The 23,443-nt window shown below is 49.7% G+C and overlaps 1 protein-coding gene across 1 annotated transcript in view; it reads right to left on the reverse strand.

Annotated features, from left to right (window-relative positions):
* Positions 1 to 4,178: 4,178 nt before the first annotated feature.
* LOC309602006 (CBP80/20-dependent translation initiation factor-like) overlaps positions 4,179 to 23,443 on the reverse strand; it is a gene marked incomplete at its 3' end in the record, with an annotated part of 138,356 nt that continues 119,091 nt past the window's right edge. Inside the window, exons 11-13 of the mRNA XM_082335282.1 lie at positions 21,199 to 21,354; positions 6,197 to 6,250; positions 4,179 to 4,394 (exon numbers count right to left, since the gene is read on the reverse strand). Of these exons, the coding sequence (XP_082191408.1) occupies positions 4,179 to 4,394; positions 6,197 to 6,250; positions 21,199 to 21,354 (426 nt within the window). The remainder of the gene's footprint in view (positions 4,395 to 6,196; positions 6,251 to 21,198; positions 21,355 to 23,443) is intronic.

The raw sequence follows: 23,443 nt of genomic DNA on the forward strand, positions 1-23,443 counted from the left end.
TACTTTCACTACATCCCGAGAGCAAATTCTGGGGGAAGGGAGAAGCTGCAGGGGCTGGAGCAGTGGTCTGCATTGCTGCTGGCAGGATCCCTGGCACCCTGACCCATCAGGCTGTGCCCCCATTATAGGACTTTTCTGTTCTTAAAAAAAAAAAAAAATCAAGACAAAACTTTTCAGGTCTTCTCCCAGAAGACTGATGCTGTGCCTGGGCATGCTGGGATGGGTGTTAAATCCCCCTTCTCCTCTGCTCCCCGAGAAATCAGGGAGCAGGAAAAGCCAAGAGCAACGGGCGCAACCCTGAGCCTTATAATACTCATGGGCTTTGCCGCCTTAATCAAGTTCAGCGGTTTTGCCACCATAATCAAGTTCAGCTGCTCATTAATACTATCAAACCCCATTGCTACTAACGAAGCTGACCCAACACAATGTGCCACCTCCAAGCGAAGCTCCTGGGCTCGAATCCATGAAGCAGAAATTAATTTTTCCAGACAAGTCCAGTACATCCAACAATAATTTTGCTGCTTTCTGGGTAGACAGGTTAGTGACCTGCTACACCATGTAGATACACACATGTCTATGGGGCTGGATGGGATCCACCCAAGGGTACTGAGGGAGCTGGCGGAGGTGCTCACCAAGCCACTTTCCATCATCTATCAGCAGTCCTGCCTAACCGGGGAGGTCCCAGTTGACTGGAAGTTAGCAAATGTGACTCCCATCTACAAGAAGGACCAGAAGGACGATCTATAGAATTACAGGCCTGCCAGGTCTGACCTTGGTGCTGGGGAAGGTTACGGAGCAGATCATCCTGAGTGCCATCACGTGGCACGTACAGGACAACCAGGGGATCAGGCCCAGCCACCATGGGTTTATGAAAGGCAGCTCCTGCTTGACTAACCTGATCTCCTTCTATGACAAGATGACCTTCTCAGCGGATGAGGGAAAGGCTGTGGATGTTGTCTACTTGGACTTTAGTAAGGCCTTCGACACCATTTCCCACAGCATTCTCCTGGAGAAGCTGGCTGCTCACGGCTTGGATAAGTGCACTCTCCGCTGGGTAAAAAACCAGCTGAATGGCCGGGCCCAAAGAGTTGTGGTGAATGGAGTCAAATCCACTTGGCGGCCGGTCACGAGTGGTGTTCCCCAGGGCTTAGTATTGGGGCCAGTTTTGTTTAATATCTTTATCCATGATCTGGATGAGGGAATCGAGTGCACCCTCAGGAAGTTTGAAGATGACACCAAGTTGGGTGGAAGTGTCGATCTGCTGGAGGGTAGGAAAGCTCTACAGAGGGATCTGGACAGGCTGGATCGATGGGCCGAGGCCAACTGTATGAGGTTCAACAAGACTAAGTGCCGGGTCCTGCCCTTGGGTCACAACAACCCCATGCAACGCTACAGGCTGGGGGAGGAATGGCTGGAGAGCTGCCAGGCGGAAAAGGACCTGGGGGTGTTGGTCAACAGCCGCCTGAACATGAGCCAGCAGTGTGCTCAGGTGGCCAAGACGGCCAATAGCATCCTGGCTTGTATCAGGAATAGTGTGGCCAGCAGGACCAGGGAGGTGATCGTCCCCCTGTACTGGGCCCTGGTGAGGCCGCACCTCGAGTACTGTGTTCAGTTTTGGGCCCCTCACTACAAGAAGGACATCGAGGTGCTGGAGCGTGTCCAGGGAAGGGCAACAAAGTTCATGAAGGGTGTAGAGAACAAATCTTATGAGGAGCGGCTGAGGGAGCTGGGGTTGTTTAGCCTGGAGAAGAGGAGGCTGAGGGGAGACCTTATTGCTCTCTACAACTACCTGAAAGGAGGTTGTAGCGAGGTGGGGGTCAGTCTCTTCTCCCAAGTAACGAGTGATAGGATAAGAGGAAACGGCCTCAAGTTGCACCAGGGGAGGTTTAGGTTGGATATTAGGAAAAACTTCTTCACTGAAAGGGTAGTCAGGCACTGGAACAGGCTGCCCAGGGAAGTGGTTGAGTCTCCATCCCTGGAAGTATTTAAAAGACAGGTAGATGTGATGTTTAGGGACATGGTTTAGTGGTGGACTTGGCAGTGCTATGATAACGGTTTGATTTGATGCTCTTAAACGTCTTTTCCAGCCTAAATGATTCTATGATTCTATGTCAGGAAAATTGAAACTCCTGTTTCCAGCTCACTGCTCTTGCTCCATGTGTGAATTAGAAACTGCATCAGCAGACAACTGGATGAAAATTCAAATAATATTGAACTGCAGCATCAGGATTCTCATCTCCTGCGATGCATTTTCTGCTGAAATTTTTTGCCCTTTAAATTTTGCAGTGAAAGCTTCCTCCCCATCGCGGACAGACCCACACATTCATAAGGCACCCAAGAACGTACTGCACATCCAAAGAGGCTGGGGTGAAGTCTCTCTTCTCTACAAGCCACCAGAAATTCAACATTTTGCTTGGAAAAAGGGGTTTGAGCTGCTGAGTTCAGACCCAGCTTGCCTGGTTCGGGGTCCGTGTGTGCCGGTGTGGTGGCATAAATTCTCTTCTTATCACTGGGAAAGGAAAGTAAATTGAATAATGGCAAGAAAAGGGGACAGGCTGCTGGCATCATGCCTTCCTTGGCTCCTCTTCCACTGTGCAGATGGGACAGGGCAGCTCGCACCCTCATTAGGCTTCACCAAAATAAGCACCAGAAGTGATTTAGTAAGTAAAAGCATCACTAGACAAGCAAATAAGGAGACCACCAAGTCTTATTCATGATTTAGGGAGCGATGCAATGGCATGGTGTGTCCCTCCGTACCAGCCTCCTTGCCCTCCGGGCATTTCCTTGCCCAGGCGGCATCTCACCATCACCCTCCACAGCTGCCCTCTCCCTCGGGATGCTCCAGCACAGAGCAACCTGGGGATCCTGGAGCAACCTGGGGATCCCCGAGCAAACTCTCCCACTCCGAATATGTCACCCATCCTTTGAAGACATGGTGCCACTTACACCAACCACGGGCCAGAGCCGCTCCTGTACACCGCACACCTAGAAACACTGGATAGCAAATTTAGCTAGTTAGAAGCCAGGCTCAAAACCTCTATTTTTGGCTTTTCCTATTTTTTCCTCTTCTTTTTTCCTCCTTTTTGCCATACATTGTCTTCTCTTTACCAGTCTCCAAAGAAGAACATCAAACCTTCATTTCTCCCTCGCCCTGTACATTATTAGGCCCAACTATAACAGGCCTGGATTTAAATGTATAATTACAACCATGACAGTAATTACAATAAAGCACTCCTTCAATGGAAACAAAAAAATTATTACAAAAAAAATAAATGGGCTATAGTGGCTGAGGGATAATGGTGACTTGAACAGTAAGAGCTGCAGAATCCCCTGTTTCTTAGAGCTCCCAGCTCAGAGGACACGTTTCTCAATCCATCGAGGAGGTTACTGGCAAGACGACGGTGGCTACGTTACTTCTGCAGTGGCTTTTGGACTCCTTTAAAATACTCCTTCTGCTTCAACATCTTCATGTAAACCACTAGTCAGCTCGCAGGAAGGCATTGCTTTCCCCTTCTCCGAGCTGCTCGCAATTGTCCGTTCAACGATACAATAAAATAAGAAGAAAATACAAATGCCCGAGAAAAAGAAAACCCAGTGCAAATAAGAAAGTCATCCCACTCTCTGATCTGCTTTCAAAGGGGTGGCAAGTAGGGGGACACACACAGAAAGTCGAAGACAAGAGGAGGGGGGGGGAAACCTAACGCAAGCCCCGCTCGACAAAAGCCATCAATTATAAGTGTCTGGTGTAGTGTGTGTCTGGCTTTGTCCTCCCGAGATATCTGCTGCCTGCTGTCTCCTGCCAGTTGGCTGGGGCAAGGCAGGAGGATGGCATGAAAACAATACTAGCCCCCACTTGGATTAGTTTTTTGGTTTTTTTTTCCAAATTCTCCATCTTCTTTCAAAAGCCAAACAATAACCTGGTGGGATGTGTTACTGCTGCTTGAGCAATGAGTTCAGAAAAAGAAACCCCTAAAATGAAACCACGGCGGGGAAGAGGGGTGGCACTTGGCGACACGGCTGAAAAAGAAACATGCTTCTCCCTCTCCACCCCACGAACATATTCTCGAGCATGCTGGGGTTTGGTCTGCTGGGGGATTTAAATCGGAAAAGCTCTTGCCAGATCCCATCAAGGTGCATGTCTTCTTTTCGTCCCTTCCCACCCCACCTTGCCCTGCCCCTCAAGCTGTCAGTTTTTGGATGGTCTTGTTGTAGTACTGCGTGATGGTGGGTGTCAGGGGGTTCCAGTTGTTGGCGTGCAGCTCGATGACCTCCAGCAGCAGGGACCGCGTCAGCATGGACTCAGAGGGACACAGCATCTTGTCGCGTGCTATTGCCAACAGCTCCATCATCATCTCAGGCAGCTGCTCCTCCAGCAGCCGGCCGGTGCTCTGCAGCTGTCAGGAGAAGAAGAGGTCAACCATGGCATATTGATCCTTAGGGGTCCCTTCCAACTTGAGATATTCTATGATTCTATGATATTAAAACACCGTGCTGGCTTTTGTAGACACCCTCCACCCCTCCAGTCCTCCCCTGCTCGATGCAGGGGGGCGGGCAGGCAAGGTTAAAGGCGTCGTGGCTTCTGAAAACCAAAACCACCCAGCAGCAGGCTCCAAGAGCTGAATACGAAGGCCGAGGTTTTCAAAAGCATCCACACCAGGCTGCTGGAGGAGCGAATGGTTCAGCTCCCACTGACTTCAAAGGCGGCAACGCTAGATTGCTTTTGAAAAAAAAATCCCACCTAAAAATCATGCTATTGTCAAAACAAAGTGCAGGCTGTGATGTGGTATTCCTGCCTTCTACCTGGCCCTTCATTTACTCGCTGATTCACAGCTGTCAGTGACTCCCAGTCATTAATCGGAATAAGTAGAGCCCTCCTGTATGTATAACAAATCCTGCCCTGCCGAGATCTGCATTTATACCCATCGCGCCGCTTCTTTGAGGACAGTCAAGGGTTTTTTAAAACAATTACTCCTTGGAGAGCCTCCATGGAGCAGCATAAGCCCTAGGTGGTCTTACAGAGGAGAAGGTCCAAGCTTGGAGTGGACAGCAATGAGTCCATCATCATGGAAGGCTCGTGGGGCTGGAACACAGAGCTCTCCAAAGTCCTAACCTTAAAAACGCAAGCTCTCCTCCTTGGCTGCCTGTCGCTTTGCTGAATTTCAACCATTCAGGCTGCAATTTCAACTGCTCTCTGCAAGGAAAGCATCCATCCCCACAGGCCAATCACTTTCCAAAAGTGAAGTTAATGAAACTCTGCTGTACTTGTACCAGCATTTCTCTGCAAAGCTGCTGCTGAGCACAGCAAACGTCTCCGTGTGAGCCACGGGGCAGCTTTTGCTCCAATACAAGTGTTTTTGCACTTAAAAAATAAATGCAGGGTGAGATTTGAAGGAACCAGGATGATATAATTTTGTGATGGGACCCCAGCTACCAAACTTTTTGCATCCATTTACATGCATCAAAAGTCCAGTGATAAGAGACTCAAGGGCCATCTCTTATCTCACGATGATGTCTTTTATCTACTCTGCTCTGGTGAGACCCCACCTGGAGTACTGCGTCCAGCTCTGGGGTCCTCAGCACAGGAAGGACATGGACCTGTTGGAGCGGGTCCAGAGGAGGGCCACAAAAATGATCAGAGGGATGAAACACCTCTCCTATGAGGAAAGGCTGAGAGAGTTGGGGTGGTTCAGCCTGGAGAAGAGAAGGCTCCAGGGAGACCTTATTGCAGCCTTTCAGTACTTAAAGGGGGCTTAGAAGAAAGATGGGGACAGACTTTTTAGCAGGGCCTGTAGCAATAGGACAAGGGGTAATGGTTTTAAACTAAAGGAGGGTAGATTCAGACTAGATATAAGGAAGAAATTGTTTACGATGAGGGTGGTGAAACACTGGAACAGGTTGCCCAGAGAGGTGGTAGGTGCCCCATCCCTGGAAACATTCAAGGTCAGGCTGGATGGGGCTCTGAGCAACCTGATCTAGTTGCAGATGTCCCTGCTCATTGCAGGGGGGTTGGACTAGATGACCTTTAAAGGTCCCTTCCATCCCAAACCATTCTATGATTCTATGATTCTATAATGCAAAGAGGCAACACAGCTGTTTGGGTTTGGAAACATCTAATAGCTGCTTGGCATGTGCATAGCCAAGGACACAAGGGGCAAAGCAATGAGGACTGAGGCGGGTGGTGCAGGTGCTTCCCTACCTCCATGGAGCAGCAAAGCACAGCATCTTCCTTCACATCCTGAGATTGCAACAACTGCAAAAGAGAGAAGACAGAGGCGGTGAGAAGTGCATGACCTCCTCCCTTACGACCTTTCTTCCATCTCTTCGTCCAGCTTGGCTTTTGACACTTCCAGGAGGAAAGGGCAGAAAATCAGAAAGAGGGGAAGAAAGAGATTATCAAAACAAAAAATTAAGATAAACAGCGACAAAACACAGGGTAAAGGGTATTACCAGTGTATCTGCTGCTGAGAGCCAGCAAGCAGGGCAGAATATAGATAATTTAGATTAACAGCTTTCAGAATAAATTTTATTTAGGTTACATTGCTTTTTTTATCCCATGGCAGGCAATGAGAAAATGCACTCGTTTCACATACATGGTGACTAAATACAACTATCAGATGACAACATCCAAGCAGCACAGCCCTGGGAGCAGCTGTTTGGAAGGGAAGGGCTCTGCCTGAGAGGCAGTCACCCACCACCGAACCTCTCCGTCCCCATGGGGACACTCTTCTAACAGCCACAAAATTACCTGATGGGAACGCATTACTTACTTCCAGTACACTACAATTAATACGGCTCTTTCTAGACTGATTATATAGTGGTGCAAGTGCAATGGGTTGCAGCAAAACTATGGTGTCTTAGGTGCACCAACTCCAACCCTGCTCTGCTCTCCATGAACTTTGTATTACAAACACGAGCTTGTAAGCATGAGCAACTTTCAAGAGAGACCCAAAACGTTGCTGTGCATGGCATGGGATGGTGAAGGAAGATGCTCGCCCCCTCGGTTCAGACTCAGGGCGTGCAGTGAGGGTAAACGGCTCTACCTGGCAATGGCAAAGTGTAGGAGCTCAGCACGTCTCACCACACAAACCTTGAAACCACAAGCAAGGACCCTCGAAACCAGATCAAAAATAAATACACATTTTTCTTTGTTTTCATCTTTATGACTTTGTCATGCACACAAAGATGCCGTTTCAGGCTTTTTGCTAAAACCACAAGAGAAAGCACAGTTTTCAAGCAGATAAAAAATACTGAGATTCTCCATCAGCCAACAAAGTGAGCTCAAGTGTTAAAAAAAGCACTGTACCATGAGGCGGCTGATAAAATCACCAGTGCTGGCAACACTTGAAGCTATGGCCGCTTTCGTTCCATCACCTTGGGTTGAAGGAGCCTTGCTGGCCCTGAGCATGCAGTGGGGAGCTGAGTGCATGCACTAAACACTGAGAAAAAGGAGAAAAATTGGGTAAACTGTCTTTATTAGTATCTGAAATTCATCAGGGAAAGGCAAACTTTGGAAAAGTGGATGGACTAATTAAAACTGCCCATATAAAAATTGCTCAGCATAACTAAATGTGCTCCGAAGTCACATCCTTTAGTTCAAATCACAATTCTGACGCTCAGCCTTATCATCTCTCCTTCCCACTCTCATTTTTTCATGTTTTCTTTCCTTTACAAATAAACGCCTATTTGTTTACCAGCTCCACAACTGCTGGAAAATAGCTAGGAAAAAAAGAGGTAATTCAAGGAATTATCATTGCTTTCAAAGTTTTGTCTTCACTCTCTTCTGTTTTCAGCAGACAGCAATTTGTTTGCTTTGAATATGATGTTTACAGCATCTTGATGAGCATGCGGTCCATTGTTTTTTATCTCACATTAGCCAAAGGTTCAGCCAGGGTTTTGAAGACATGCAACAGTTCATCTTTCTGCTGAGTTGTTTGGAAAATGTTAGTTAAGCCCAAGCTCTGAGATAAGTTCTCACAAACAGTTCACAGATTCTTCGCAAAAAAACCACAAGATTATTTTAAATCCAACAACAACAAGGGAAAAATATCAATTAGGGACAAATATAAACAGGCAGCAGTCCAGAAATTCACTCTTGGGGTATTTAGCTCGCGAGCATGGCATGAAGCAGGGCTGCAAATTAAATATATATTCACCTTTCCTATTTTTGCTATTCTTTAGTAAAGAACATAACGTGAAAATTAAAGCAAGAAAAGTGGAGTTAGGATTGATTAGGAAGGACATATGGTGGCCCAATTCCAGCCCTTCCTCTGCTGTGGTCTCCTCGATGATCCTGCTCTCTGCCAGGGATACGTGGTCAGGGAAAGGCTGCAACTTCACTTGGGCTTTCCTTGCCCCAGCTTCCCACTTGCAGAGTTGGGACACGCTTCCCTACCTCAAAAGGTAGTTGTGAGGATGAATATGTCAAAGACTGTCAAAGACTGCTCAGCTATTTGGCTAATGGGGAATAGTCTTATTTACCTATGGTGAAACAGAGACTACATCCTACCCTCAGACTTGGGCAGGCACCCTCCACCTTCACGCTGCCCTCCTGGAGTTCATCTGACATGACTTGGCTGAACAAGGAGAATGCATGTGCTCCATCTTGTCCATCAGGGCATCATGTACCCCACCTCATCCATCCAGGCACCATATGCTCCACTGCTCCATCAAGGCACCAAGAGATACCAGATTCAAGGGCCACAGTTCAACCTCTGCGTGTGATATGTGGGTTGGGGAAGCCCACCACCTGCCCACCAAACCCAGGCACAGCCCTGCACAGCAAAGCAGGGCCCAGCAGGCAGATCTGCTGGTGCTCTGGGAACCAGAGTCCCAAGTCCATGGCCACAGATGGTTGTTGGCCACCTGCATCAGTGCAACGATCTGAATTCAGGAGGATCAGAAAGATGTCACTGTTTCTCTGCATGTTCCTGATCATAACTATGTTTCTAGCATGCTGGAGGGGGCCTCTGGAGCTTCTGTGGGGTGTAGGCACCAGCTATCTGCTGCTGACCCCTGTGTGCTGGGACAGGAGGAGAGCAAGGAGCCCCGTTCACTCTGCCTAGCCTGGCATGGGTGCTGAACCGCTGCTGAAGGCAGACAGCAAGGGTTGCACTGCAAGGACCGTGCTGCCTGGAGTCCTGCCACCGATGTCCTCACCCACCGATGATGTCTTGCATGTATTTCTCAAGGGTGCTTCGTCCCCACTCATAGCTGCCCCATGCAAGCACCAGGCACCCCAAAGCAGCAGGGTGGTTGCTTCAGCAAGAGCACAGTGTTTCCCAAAGCTCTTTGACCCCCGTGTCAGCCCTGATGGCACTGCAAGAAAAAATAGTGCAAACACTTCGAGACCTCCAGGGAAATCACAACCCTGAAGTACCAGCACTTGCATGACCATAAACCTGAACCCAACCAATTGCATTCATCATTTGCAATCTAATTCATATTTACTTAAAATATTTTAATGTAAACATGCTATACCCATTAAATTAGCACTCCCACATTGGAATTATTATTTATTTAACTAGTTATAACTGCTCTTCCCTGCTGCGTGCATCTGCCCAAATCCCACCATGGGCACCATCCCATCCCTTTCCACCAGATTCCCACATGGTTCAAAGCGCCTGATGAACGTGGATGAGGGAGTTGAAAAAGGAGCACGAGGCAGACAACAGGGCAGATGAGCTGAGACTCACATGTTTCTCAGTTTAACCTGTAATCATCCCCCAGAGGCTGGGGCTGTCTGCGAGAAAAACTTCCCTTTGCTCTCTAGCCGGTTTCCCCCGTATCGGGCGAAGCCGGGCAATGAAAGCAGCAGTTCCTGCTGGAAAGCAAAGAGTCTGCTTGATTTCCTAAGAGAGGAGGCTGCATGCCAGAATCTGTCTGGCCAGTCATATAATACCCAACCTCGCTTTTGTTTCTGGTGCTGGACTAGCAGCTTCGCAGACTGGTGGAAGATATCAGGCTCCTCCTCTTCCAAATTTCTGTGTCCTGCTGACAGATGGAGCACTGGGCAAGATCCTCTGCGAGGTCAGCGTGCCCGGGTGGGCTCCGGGTGCTAAATATTTTCCAAAGCAACCCAAAATAAATTGTAGGGTCTGCTCCTGGAAGTGCTGCATGGGGGGAGGGGGGGGCTGCAGTGCCTTGCAGGGTGGCTCTTGAGTGCAACTGGTTTCCGTGGCTTGCTACTGGGACCAGTGTCCCCTGGCCTCTGTGACCCCAAAACCTGCTCTTTACATCTTTGCAGAGGTAATCATCATAAGCCCCACGGGGTGGGCATGCAATGGCAGTTGACTGCAGCTGTGCTTCATCATGCAGAGAAACAGCTTGGTCCTCCTGAACAGCAATGGATGCACATGCATGCGGTGCAGACCACCAGGAGCAAACCAGCAAGCTAAGCTGATGGGATTCACATACCAACGAATATTTGGGTTTATTATGTGCTTTCTGAGATCATCCGGGCTGCTGAGAAGCTAAAGTGCTTACTTGGTATTCTCAGGGGTGCCCACGCCATGAGCAGGACCGGAGAACCTGCCCCACCATCCCTTATCACCAAACTGCGCAGGTTTAATTGTGTTCTTCAGCAATTCTCTCTGGGAGATGGAATGGGAGCAGCCCAACACATACATTACCCTTTCCAGTTGCAACGATATTTCTCCTGCAAGGCACAGTACTAATTATTGTGTATGATATCGCTTGCAAAATGACATATAAGCAATGCTTGCCACAAAGTACCTCTTAGCATGCAGTGTTTTCTGATGCTTTGGTGATGACTCCAGCGTGAAAGCACAGAAAGCTTGAAAATATCCACCCAGAGCCATGGAGAGGTTGGGATGTCTTTGAGACCCAGTGAAAGCTGGACCAACCGCAGCCCACGCATCACTTGCCCCGGCTACCCGACAGGCATCTCAGGTTCATCCATCCAGGTGGCAACATGCATGGACATCCAGACAGCCTTGGGCATGAAGCTCCAGCCTCGCAACCGCTCTGCGGTCCCTGCCCACAGGTATGCTTTTCATCTAACGTGTAGGTCATGAGGAGGTGCCTGCCAGTATTCCCCCTGGGGAGCGTGGACCACGACCGCAGAGGAACCAACGTGTTGCAAATGCATTATCCAGGTGTAGCAACCAGCTCACTGGTGTAAAACAAGGCAACGGATGAAAATGGAGACACATTTCGATTAGGAAGAAGGAAAAAAACAGCTACTTGTGCCACTTGGAGCTTAAGCAGAATGAAAATACTGTACTTGAAAGGGTGTAGGAGAGATGGTGCTTCCCAGCCCTGTTTTTAACCAAAGGAGCCCTTGGGAAGGGCCGTGGTGGACTTCGTCCTCAACAAGATGGATCTGTTCCAGCTCTGTGGTCGGGATCGTCATGGAGACCCACTTATAAGGGGGCTTATAAGAAAGATGGGGACAGACTTTTTAGCAGGGCCTGTAGCGATAGGACAAGGGGTAATGGTTTTAAACTAAAAGAGGGTAGATTCAGACTAGATATAAGGAAGAAATTGTTTACACCGAGGGTGGTAAAACACTGGAACAGGTTGCCCAAAGAGGTGGTAGATGCCCCATCCCTGGAAACATTCAAGGTCAGGTTGGACGGGGCTCTGAGCAACCTGGTCTATTTGAAGATGTCCCTGCTCATTGCAGGGGGGTTGGACTAGATGACCTTTAAAGGTCCCTTCCATCCCAAATCATTCTATGATTCTATGGTTCTATGATCATCCCCTACAACCGGGAGTGCTGTTAAGGCGCAGGGTGTGCTGTCCTGCTGACACGGTTCTGCAGGCACTCTTGGTGGTCTAATGGACCACAGCTGGGGAACTCCTGCCCCAAAAAACTCCTGGAAGCCCTGCGGTCTGGTAGATGGGTCCTCCTGGGAGCACAATCCAGTTCTGGTGCGCTTCACAGGCTCTCTGCAGAAAGACATCAATTGCAATTTTCTGCTTTTCCAGCAGCCCCTTATCGCCCTACTGTCGCAAGTCTTTAAGGAAGATGCCTGAGATAAGGTCCATGGGACTGCTCGGCTGCTCTGCATGGGGAGAGTCACACACTTCTCTGAGCTACAAGCAATTGCTAGAACTCCACTTTTCTTACTGTCACAAGGCACGGAGTGGTGAAAACAGCCAAGACTGGGGAAAATGCAAAGTACAAACGAGGGTGTGGGGAATGAGTAATTACAAAACACTCCACCAGCAAGGCCAGTTTCAGGATTTCTACAATCTGCTCCCATTAGAAGTATCAGCTCCTCAACCCAGGATCTCAGAAGGTCAGCTGGGCTGATCCTGCACCCACCAACAAGCTGTGCCAGTGCCACCCTCTCTAAAGGGCTACTGAGTCCCTCTCTGGGCATACCCTGGGAGATAGGGAAGTCAGGTGAGACCTTTCCCTAGAGAAGAAACAAGCGAGCACTTGGAAACAGAAGCTCTTTGGAAGTCCACAGGCATAAGTGGCATCTTCTCTGCTCACCCATTTGATGCTGAGGTTGACCAAACACAAAGTTTTGGGGAAAACCTTTCCCTTATGGAGCTGCCTGTGCTGATCTCTGCATGAGGCACAGGCTCTGCCATGCTCCAAAATGTTATTTGTTGGGCTCCGGAAACCCAGCTGAGCTGGGAGAGGTAGGTTGCGTCAGGCTGCATCCACTAGCAATGGTGCTTCTTTCCGCACGGCCTTCTGCTCACACCTCTCTGGGTATCTGGTGAAGTCTTCAAGCCCACTGAAGATGCACAAGGTGCCACCAGCCCATGCAAGAGGGAGGGGTCCTTCTTCCCAGTTCCCTGACTGGGGTGGCCTGGTCTCAGCCCGGGTGAGAACATGCTTACAGCAACTCGTGCTGCTCCATTAGGAAGAGGCCACCAGCATGGGTTACTGCTGGTCCCACAAGCAGCTGCCCATAGGAGGTGGCACAGGGGGGAAGGAGCTCTGGGCTGGAGCTGCTTGCGCTAGCACAGCTGCGTCAAGAGCTGTGTCCATAGGAGGCACTTTCCCTAATGTATTTTGGACAACTTGAAGGAGTTTGTTTGGTGGCACCTACTGCTTTTACAGTGACGTGCTGCTCTCAGCTGAGGAGGAGACTTCTGTTCTCCTATTACCCAAACAGGACTCCCTGGGAGGATGGTAAGAAGAGATTAGTTTGTTTATTGCATTGAGTAAACCAAAATGTTGGTTATCCTCCTTGTCAGGCTCCTGAGGAACTCAGAGATACTTAACAGCAAATTGAATTAAGGCCAGAGGAACAAAACCCTGTACCCAGTCATGGGAAACTCCTCCTACTCCTTTCCACTGTAGACAAGGGAAACCACAAAACATGACTCTCTCTCCCCAGATCTGGAACAGCAGAAAGGATTCCTGCGAAGATGGAAACCATTAAGAGGCAATTACTGGAGACAATGATGAAGAAAAAACTGGTCACTCATCAACTCAGACACTGCAATCCAACATTAGCCTGGTGGTTCACATCACCTGGCTGGAGGTGGACCTTCAGGACCCGAAGGTGGGTGAGACAGACGGACAGAGCCTCCCAGTCTGCGCGCACAGGGAGACGGAGCCACCCAGACGGCTGGCTTCATCCTGCCCGGACAAAGACATAATAACCCTGGGAGAGGATGTGATCTCATCCCAAGGGTTCCGAGGAAACACAAAACATGGAAAGAAACAGTGGCGAGACCATCGTGCTTGATTGCAATGGGCTCCACCCTGGCTTGCGGGACTCTCTCTGCTTTCCTGGCTCTGCGGAGAGAGCGAGCACATGGCGGCAGATGCAAATAGTTGTGTTTACATCCCATTGAAAGGGTTTTTGGGAACTAACAATGCCTGGTACTGAGGGTGAAGGGAACTAACAATGCCTGGTACTGAGGGTGAAGGAGAAAAACAAAGCCACGCGAGGAGGAGGGACCATCCTGTGAGATGGTATCTAGCTTAATTTCTTTATCTGCCCTAATTGCTTCCTCTGCCTTCTCCACGGTCCCAGAGAAAGAAGGGTGGCATTTCCCCTCCCCTATTTAAAATACTCCATTACGGTTTTAATGCTGGGACTAAATGAGTCCCAAGTCCGAGTCCGGTAGCTTTCCAAGAATGTATGTTCCTGCACATAAAATACTCAACAGAGCACCTGGGCTTAAAGGCATCACGCAGCCCTCCTCGTTTTGGTCTGTCCTCATCCGCTCCCAAATAACACCTGATCTCCTTCACCTTAACTCTGCCCTTTGACCAAAATGATGCTGATTAAAGGAAATTTTTTTTTTCCTATACGAGCTGCATTCACAGGAGGGTTTTTGCCAGCGCAGCTACGGGGGGTCTGCATGTGTGGGAGCTTTTTGCGTGGCTATTTATTTATTTATTGAACAGCAGGCGCAGAGGCACGGGGACATCCATCCATGCTGGGAGCGTGTTCCTACAGACATGCTCCTCTTTGCAGATGCCTGCTCCTGCACGCTACCTCCTGCCACGGCTCTGAAAGTCCACATCACCTCACGCATCAGTGTACTCCGCTTGCTGCAAATCCCAGACTTTTCTCCCAGCTCTTCCAGGTCTTCAGTCCTCCTCTTCTGGATTCCCACAACATTTCCCCACTTGTTTGCTCTCCCCATTTCTCCTTCCTTCCCGTGTCCCTGACCCCCAGTCTCCTCTTTCTCCCTCCTTCCCTGGCATCCCTTCCCTCCCATGCCTGCATCCCTCATCCCTCCTCCATCCTTTCCCCCTACAAACCACTTCCCAGTTTGTCCCAGTCCCGCCGGACTGGAGACCAAACCACTGATTTTTGCAGAACCAGATGGGGGGACCAGAAGGGGACTTCTGTGAGGAAATAAGTCCCCTTCTTCATAGAGGACTTATTTTCTCTGGTCAGATCTGGCCTCATGGAGCTACCTGGGTGAAGGGTGGCGCGGGGTCAGGATCCGGCCCCCTTGGTGCCTTTGCTCATTCGATAAAGGAAAAATTCTGTCTCATTCTCTGACTACGAGAATAATCTTAAAAATCTTAGCATCTCATTATACTGTCAAAGAAAGACCCTTTTTTGACTCAAAAGGCTGATGCTTTTTAAAAAGTGAGACTGATATTGATTAAAAAAAATCCAACATGTTAAAAGATACAATTTTCTTTTCCAAACAGCACCACCCTCCTCACTCATCTGACTGCAGCCGGGAAGTCTCTCTTCCTCTGAAGGAGACAGTGAAAAGGCAGTGCCCTCTTGAAGTTCAGACGTTAATTACCATGTTAGAATATTTTGCTAAATTACACAGCATGGCCCCAGGAGATAACAGGCACTAAGAGAAGGGAGGGGAGTGGATACCCATCTGCATGCTGCACCACAGACTCAGACATGGGGGAAAGGCAATTAGACGGGGAGTATTTATCCTCCCTGCACTACCACCCCGAGGCTTTCAGTTAGCAGTGTCTACCAAGGCAGGGAAGTGATGGGAGCGTGCCAAGATTTTAAACGATGCTGAAATGGGACTGTCTCTGCCAACCAGACTGGAGGTAGGAGATAACTCCTGCAGAGGAGCAACTGTCCTGCCTGCTGCCAGCCTGCCAGGTCTGCTCCCCGCTGCCAGCCTGCTGGGTCTGCTCCCCGCTGCCTCTGTGGGGCTGATTCGCCGCTACCGGGCACTGCCCTCAGTCCCCGGGGTTGGTAATAAGAACATAAAAGCATCTGTCTTGGGTCAGGTCAATGCCCACATCTCCCTTATGGGTGGTGATGCTCAGGGTGATACCCCCCAGGGTACCCACCCAGCCCCAGCAGCAATAAGCCCCTCAAGCTGGGGGGGACCTCCATGAATTGGTCCTGCAGCCACAGCCTCCTGCACAAAGGAGTTTTGCAGTTTAATTAGTCTCTCTGTGACGAGATGCTTCCCGGGGTTTGCTCTGAACCTGCTCCAACAGCCCTGTCTGATGCACCCATGGGTGCTGAGAGTGGAACAGTGCTGCAGCGAGGCTGCTCCCTGTCACCCCTGGAATCCAATCCCCTTGTATCCAAGCTAGGACATCATGGGTGGACAACCAGATGGGTAAAAAAACTGGTTGGATGGTTGGGCTCAGAGGGTTATAGCTATTGGGTTACAACCCAACTCTGCCTGGAGGCCAGTGATGAGGAATACCGAGGCGTCTATCCTGGGACCTGCCCTGTTTAGCATCCTTATCCATGACCTGAAGGAGGTGAGGAGCACGCTCTTATGAAGTCTGTAGATGACACCAAGCTGGGGGGACCACTCAATGTGCTCAAGGAGCTGCCATCCAGAGGGACCTCAGCAGGCTGGAGGAAGGAATCAAGAGGAACCTTAAACATTCAACAAGAAACAAGCCCTGTGTAGGAGAAGAGCAAAGGGGCATGGGTAAGGGGTGGGATAGGGTTATTATGGGGGGTGAGAGGGGGCAGAGCCCACCCTGTGTTGCTTGCCCTCGTGGGACCCCAATTGGCAAGGTGCCTTGAGGGGGACCACAGTGACATCGCCACCTGGCATCTTCTCAAGCTTTAGGTCCCGCAAGCCAGTTTTTCCACCTCCTCGCTCTGCTGCTGTAGGCAACTGCTCAGGTTACCTGGCTGTAAAGCCAGGTCTGACTGCTGAATGGCGTCATAAATATAAACAAATGCATCCAAAGCAGCACTCGACACCAACCACCTTGGCTGGAAGTGGCTCCTCCTGGCAGAGGGCTGGCAGGAAGGCGGCAGCTCCCAGGCCCAGAGGCACCTCCTGGGTTGGCGTCCCAACAACATCCACTGAGGATGAGATCGAGACACAAGAGGAGCCAAGCCTCCCGACACCACTCATCTGTCCCGGCTTCATGACCGTGGCTCCAAGCTGGCTACAATCCTTCCTTCCCTGCAGACCTCAGCCATCACCAAGAGCTGGGCCAGGTCCCTCAGGACCCAGTCTTAATGCTTCTCCTCCCCAGCAGCACCAGGGGATGAAGCAGGGAGGGCAGCAAGCTGGGCTGGCCCATGCCAACCCCATTGACACGCATGCAGCCATGGGCAGCACAGAGCTGGATGAAGAACAGCCAGATCCAACTACACTTAGGAAAGAGCTAGGAAAGGCAAAAGTGGTGATAATCAGTGAACAATAGATGGCAAATAATATTATTTATTATCTCTACGTCTTTAGTAGCCACGGGGCACTTGTTGCACCAGGCACAGGGCTCTGGAGTGCTCCTGCCCCACTGATGGTTCAACTGACATTTGCTGGTCCCTGGTCTTAACCCATTTTCTACATTTTGCTGACTCTGTTGAAGGCCACAGAAAAGAAGAAATATGGCCAGGCTGCAAGAACCAAAGTCCCTTGGTTGTTCTCCTGGTTTTAGTTGATTTTGGGGGATGTGCAATGTGAAGTATTGTTAGAGCGGGGCTGAATGTGGTCCTTGGTGTTTGGGCATGGGGCAGAGGCTTCGGAGCAGCAAGGATGTCAGCACGTTCACTCCCCACCATCCTGGAGGGGCAGAAGGAGAAGTACAGGGACAAATTTGGCATGGTTTTGTGAAATAAAGTGAGGCCAGAGTTGAGAGCACATGGGCTGTAGGGCTGGGAGAAGACAGTGGGAAATCCCTCTTGCTTAGACCATCAAGCGCAGGAGCCAGGACAACTTCCTAAAACTGCTAAAAGTGTTTTCATAAAGCCAGATAAAAGACTCGCGGAGGAACGTGGTCCTGGAAGATGCCACCACTGGTCCCATGTGAGGACAGCCAGGGCTGGAAGCAGGCAAGGGCCAAGCCCGCAGTGCCCTGGCTGCAGCACAACCATCCCTGGGGAAAGCCTTTCCCCAGGAACAACGCCCTCTTCCAGATCTTCCTCAATTCCCTGAAGCTCCAAGAAGAAGAATAGGAGGAAAGCTCTTTTATTTCTATTTAACTTCTCTGCTTTGTTATTCTTTTCCCAGGCTCCCCAGATTTGATGGCTGCGATAGTCCTCTAGTTCTCATCTGCAAAGGGGCTCTCCTCTGCTCACCGTAAAAATCCCTCTTTACTCCCGACCATCTTCAATGCTGATCTTTGGGCTGGGCTTGGGCATCCCATTTCTCTTCTCCAAGTTAAACTATGCACTATTCCAAGCAGAAAAACATGTTTCGATCTAAAGCACCACCCAAACTCACCGTGCTCCATCAAATCATTTTAACGAGAGCTGGACCCACCTTTTACTTCTCTTGGCAAACCATCTCTTTGCCTAAAATCCCAACGTTGACCCCACCAGACCTTGTTGTGAAGACACTCTCCACCTGCACAAATCTCACCCCAAACCCTCAGAATGGTTCTGGAAATTAAACTTTTTGATTCTTTGGGGATCCAGTTCCTGGGAGAGGCAGTCACCATGTCAGACATGGTGGTAGACCCTTCCTTCTCCCCCCACTCTGTTTTCCAGCAGGCAGCTGAGGTGATGGGTGCAGAGGAGGATGCGGCAGAGCCCCCTGGGACAGGGGCTCAGCGTGGACCATGTTTGTGTCAAGGGGCACAGCCACTCCCTTGGCTCTCGAAACGCTGCCCGGGCGAGGCGGCAGCTCTGACCCAAATTTCCTTTGCCATGATTAAACACCTGTCCCTGTGGCTGACATCAAAATGCAGCAGTCTGCCTGCTTTCCCAAGGACGGTGATGAACGCTGGTTCGATTAACCAGCAAACCCCAGCATTTATCACTCCAGCCTCGCCCGAAATGAACTTCTCTTTTGATTTTTTTTTTTTTTAGCCCACAAAACCAATCCATCCACACCGCTCAATAAATAACACTGGCATTGCCACCCCATACCCCAGCCATGTCCCTAGCTTCTCCTCACAGGGCCACCCAGCACCGATGTCCTTGCTGCCATCCTGGCTTCCTCCCACCTGGCCCAGCTCCGCAACTAATGATGGTGTTAATAAGCTTTTATTTGGAGGGAAAGGAAAGGAGCTGGAGAGAGGAAGCTTTGCAGGGGGAAGGGGAGAGACATTCCTGCCTCAGTCATCAGGCAACTTTCCCCTTCCTCTTGCTCACTCCCTCGCTGACCTTTGGCTGAGTCTGCCAAAGCTATAAAGGAAAAGGGAAAAAGGGGAAAAAAAAAAAGAGACAGAGAAACTAAAAAGCAAGAGGAGCTGAAAGGACAGGCAGAGGGAGAGATGTTATCTCACCTCTGGTAATGATTTATTGTCAAAGGATGGGTGGATGGAGGCAGAGGGAGCTAAGCATGATTGTGAGCAGCACTGAGGGACTTTGCTGGGGGATGCCCAAGGGGGAAGGAGTTAGGAGCGAGGGGCTGAGATTGTACATGGGGATGTATGTGCTGATCAGCAGGAAGGGGAAAAAAACCCACGATGAGCGCTACTACACCTTGTGAACCTGTCCCGAGGCAAGTGGAGGTTCCAAACCTTATAGGCCATGGTGACACCCCTTCCTGCCCTGGGACACCAGCCCATGTGCTTCATGAAGCTCACCAAGGGATAAGCACTCTGCACAATTAGGGAGTTTCCACCATCTCATGGAGCACCCGGCAGGGCCAGCCTGTGCAAATGTCCCTGTCCTCTCCTGGGTGCAGCTGGAAGAGCTCACCACTACCTCCTCGGCTGCATCTACAGCCTGGCTTTGGCTTTGGCAACCATCTCAGAGCCTGGCACCTATCACTGCTGATAAATAGGTGGTGTCCTGTTCTCCTGGGTTGACCCTGTGCATCAGGATTAGCTGACAGTGGCAAAAAAAGGCAGCAAGATGAAAACCCATCCCAGAGCCATGGAAGAGGAATGGCATGAGTCAAGGTCACAACTCTGCAGAGTGAGCAGTCACAGATCAACCATTTTGGGACAGGAGAGCCGGAAGACTCAGGCTCACCCATGTCAGCTAAGCTAAGAGTCGTCTTCTCTGACAAATGACACCATGGGGACAGAGCTGCCCTGCTAAGGAACAGAGAGATGCATTTTTAAGAAGCAAATTTATGCATGATGTCTTGATATAATTAGCAAAGGTTTTTTATGGAGCTGCCCTGTAGCAAAACATATCCCTGATACGTGAAATTCATGTCCTTCCGCGCACCTCTAGAGCTCCACCGTGTCCCACATACCGGCAAGGCAACAAGAGGGACCGTGATGGCATGGCGAGGGCAGACAGAAGTGGGCAGGGAAAAATCCTGGCAGAATCAGGGCTGGGTTGTGTCACGACTGTGATGGGAAGTGGAGGGGAACGGGGACTTTGCTAGACACCAAGATCTTCCCCATAAGGTGACACATACCGCTGTGGGCAGAGATTTTGGGGAAGTTAGGCTATTCTTAGCATCCCTCTCCCACCTCCTCCTCTGGATATGCATGCCTCATCACAATGCCTGGACTCTTTCTCACTGCTACAGTCACCATCTGTGAACTCTACCCACAATATTACTGCAAAGACAAAATGTTTGTGATGTGTTTGCATTCACAGAAAACTTCCCATGCGTGTAAAAAAGTAATTGCTGGCAGTTTCTTTATCCTTCTCTTGCCCAAGGTCTAGCGGAGAACTTATTTTACAGCGAGTTATTTATGGCCTGACAGAAGCACTACTGACAATTTGAGATTCACAGCTCACACCTGGGAAACGAGGCAGATTTTTCTGAGAAAGTCTTATACAGACAGCAACAGGAGACAAAACTATCTTTAAAACAGGATGGGGGAAAGCTCTCTCCTGCTCTATTGAACGTTAACAACACTTGAGTTGCCTTTTCTGTTTGTCCTCAGAGAGGTTTCTGCCACCACCCCGAACCATGGGGAGCTCAGGCTCTGAAATGAACTCATCAGGAGCTCAGGTTCTGAAATGTCCCCAGCCCTGGTGGCAGGGCTGGGTTTCTGCTGCACTAGGTGGGGAGTAAGGACATACAGGACCTCATCTCTCTCCCTCTTTCCTCCCCTCAGTCTGTCTCATCTATTGAGGTGGCTTTACCTGTTTTTAAGAAGCTTTTTAGGCCCCTTCAGTGGGGATTTTCGCAACGTTGGGATTTGCAAACTCAAACGTTGGGTTTGCAATCCCAACTGTTGGGCTTTGCAAACCCTTAGACAAAGGGGTCTTTCTTGGAGCACATGCTTTTAATTAGCAGAAACACAATATGCAGGAAAAGCCAAGCATCCCTGCAGATGTAGGTACTTTGGGGGTGAGAAGCGTTGATGCTGGCAAAGCAAACCTCTAGGAATCATAAAGCAAACATCTACGAATCATGGGCACCTCAGCACTGCAACACAACGGCTTGGCCTGCAGGTGGAGAAGGACAAACTCTGAAGGCATTTACCTCCCTGAGGCAGGTATAAATGGGGCAGACGAGGACTCGAAAGGGCTCTCCGGTGCTGCTCCTCATGGTGCCGAAGACTTCGCAGAGAAAGGTGATGAACCCCAGCCAGTGCTCCACGTCCTGCTGCTGCAACTCCTCCCGCATGGTGAAATCCTTCTGCAAGAGGGACAGAGACAACAGGCTGCATCAGCAAAACTGCATTGCCATGGGAGAAGCAACGGCTGCCTAGAGAGAGAATTAGGAGGAAATTGAAACTCAGGGTGGGGGGAGGAAGACAGACAGACTGACTCTTTAGTAACAACAGGGAGATTACTTAATGCACACGGAGTGGCTGGAATTTCAACACAGCAAAGCCACCAGAAAGCAGGTACTGTAGAAATATCACCAACCCCTGTAATAACTGTCACGTCTTGCACTAGAGACGGCATCCCCTGTGCCATGCCCTCCCCCTCGGACAGACACAGGGACTCTTTTCCACATGCACAATCAAGATTGAATAAAAGCAGCAACAAAGAGGTTAAATGAAATGCAGAGGAAACGCAATAAATGCTGGTGGCCATGCTGGGCTTGGTGGTCCAAGTGGTCCTGCCCAGTCCATTCATTCCAGTATCTTCAGCAGACTCAGTGACCAGCCAGGGGCATCCTAATGGCCTGGTTGCTCCCTGGGGTCTCATGAAATTACGGCAGAGACTGGCTCCCTGCCCGACCAGAAGAAGATCAGGGCATCCTGGGCTTGGCATTAAAAGGTCACCCTGCTCCTGAGCTGATGGTTGCTATGACCAAGGATTATCCGAATGACGTGATTTATGGAGCAACATCAGGAGGAAGCGTGCAGGGAGATAGCTGCCTCCCCATCAGTCCTCCAGCTGGGGAGAAAAAAAGGGGTTTGCCTGAAGACAGGATATGAAAAGGGATGTGTGTGTTGGGAGTGTGTGGCAAAGAGCAAGGGGCAACACAGAAAAGCAAATAAAAACCTTTCTAGAGGATGGCACAAGAGAGTGCATCACACTCAGAGCCAAGAGGGTTTCCCTGGGCTCTCAGCAATGCTGCAGAGCTTCTTGCAAGATATCCCACATGACTTTGCTTGTCTGTCTCCATAGTGACCTTTCCTCGATATTAAAAATTAGTAGACACTAAGTAGGGGAAAATTAAAGAACAGGACAAGTTCGTTCTCAACACCGTGTGTTCCCAATGCAGGTTGCACAACATTTGAAATCCAGCAACTAAATAAATTATCTTATATCTTTTTCATCTCAGTTTATTCCTACTGCTTGAGACAAAGGGCTTTTCTGCTGCGAATGCTCTGACCTGCAGCTGCACTCTGCAAAGCCAGGGAGATATAAAAGCCGCCACACCAAAGTTTGCTCTCATGCCCCGGACAATACATGGGAGATCTTTCTTTTGAAACAAAGGTAAGTAAGTAAAGCAGCTGCTAAAGAAAGCCAGGCAAAAGCGCAATGATTATTTTCATGACACAACCATATGCATAGAAGATCCAAGACAGGAGCTATTTATATGTTTCATTACAAAAGGAAAAAAAAATAATATATTTGTATATGCAGGAAAAAGACTTGTAAAATAACCAAGGCACTTATTAACCAAACAGTGATGACTAATTCCTCTCCACAGCCATTTCTATAAGGCAATTGCCCAACTGTGTCTGCGACTCCGAAGTCAACCTGCAGCCAAATCCTGTTGGGTCTTTTCAGACTCTCTGAGGGAGTTTGCAGAGTTCATCCTTTCATTATCCAGCCAGTCCCAGGGCAGTGATGGAGGAGAGTTATTTGCCAGCTCAGGTTATCACCCCAGGGTTACCAAATTACTTGTTCTGGAGTTTTCACTTGAATTTTAATAAAAAAAAAAGTCAAAGAGAAATGACCTCCTGACTATTGAGAAATTAAAAAAACAAGCAAGAGCATCCCGTGCCCCTTGTCTGCACCAACAGGGACCTCCAGCCTTGCCCACCCATAAGGTCACCCACTGGCCACCTCCGCCCTGGGTCAAAAAGCACCCTTTGAACCCTGGAGCTCTTCCTTGATGCCCGAGACCTCTCCATCCCCTGGCACTGAGCTGTCTCCCGCATCTTATGCAGCATCCCACCTGGCTCCAGCCCCTGAGCCATCCTGCTCCTCCCAGGTTGGATGCCCCCCAGCAGACCCCTGTCCTGCCTGGGAAGGTCCACACTGATGCTCCCTGGGAGCTGGGCCATATTTTGGGATCCCTGGGGCACGCTGGGAAATTCCTA

Source organism: Platalea leucorodia, assembly GCF_965183815.1.
Source record: "Platalea leucorodia genome assembly, chromosome: W".
Lineage (NCBI taxonomy): Eukaryota > Metazoa > Chordata > Aves > Pelecaniformes > Threskiornithidae > Platalea > Platalea leucorodia.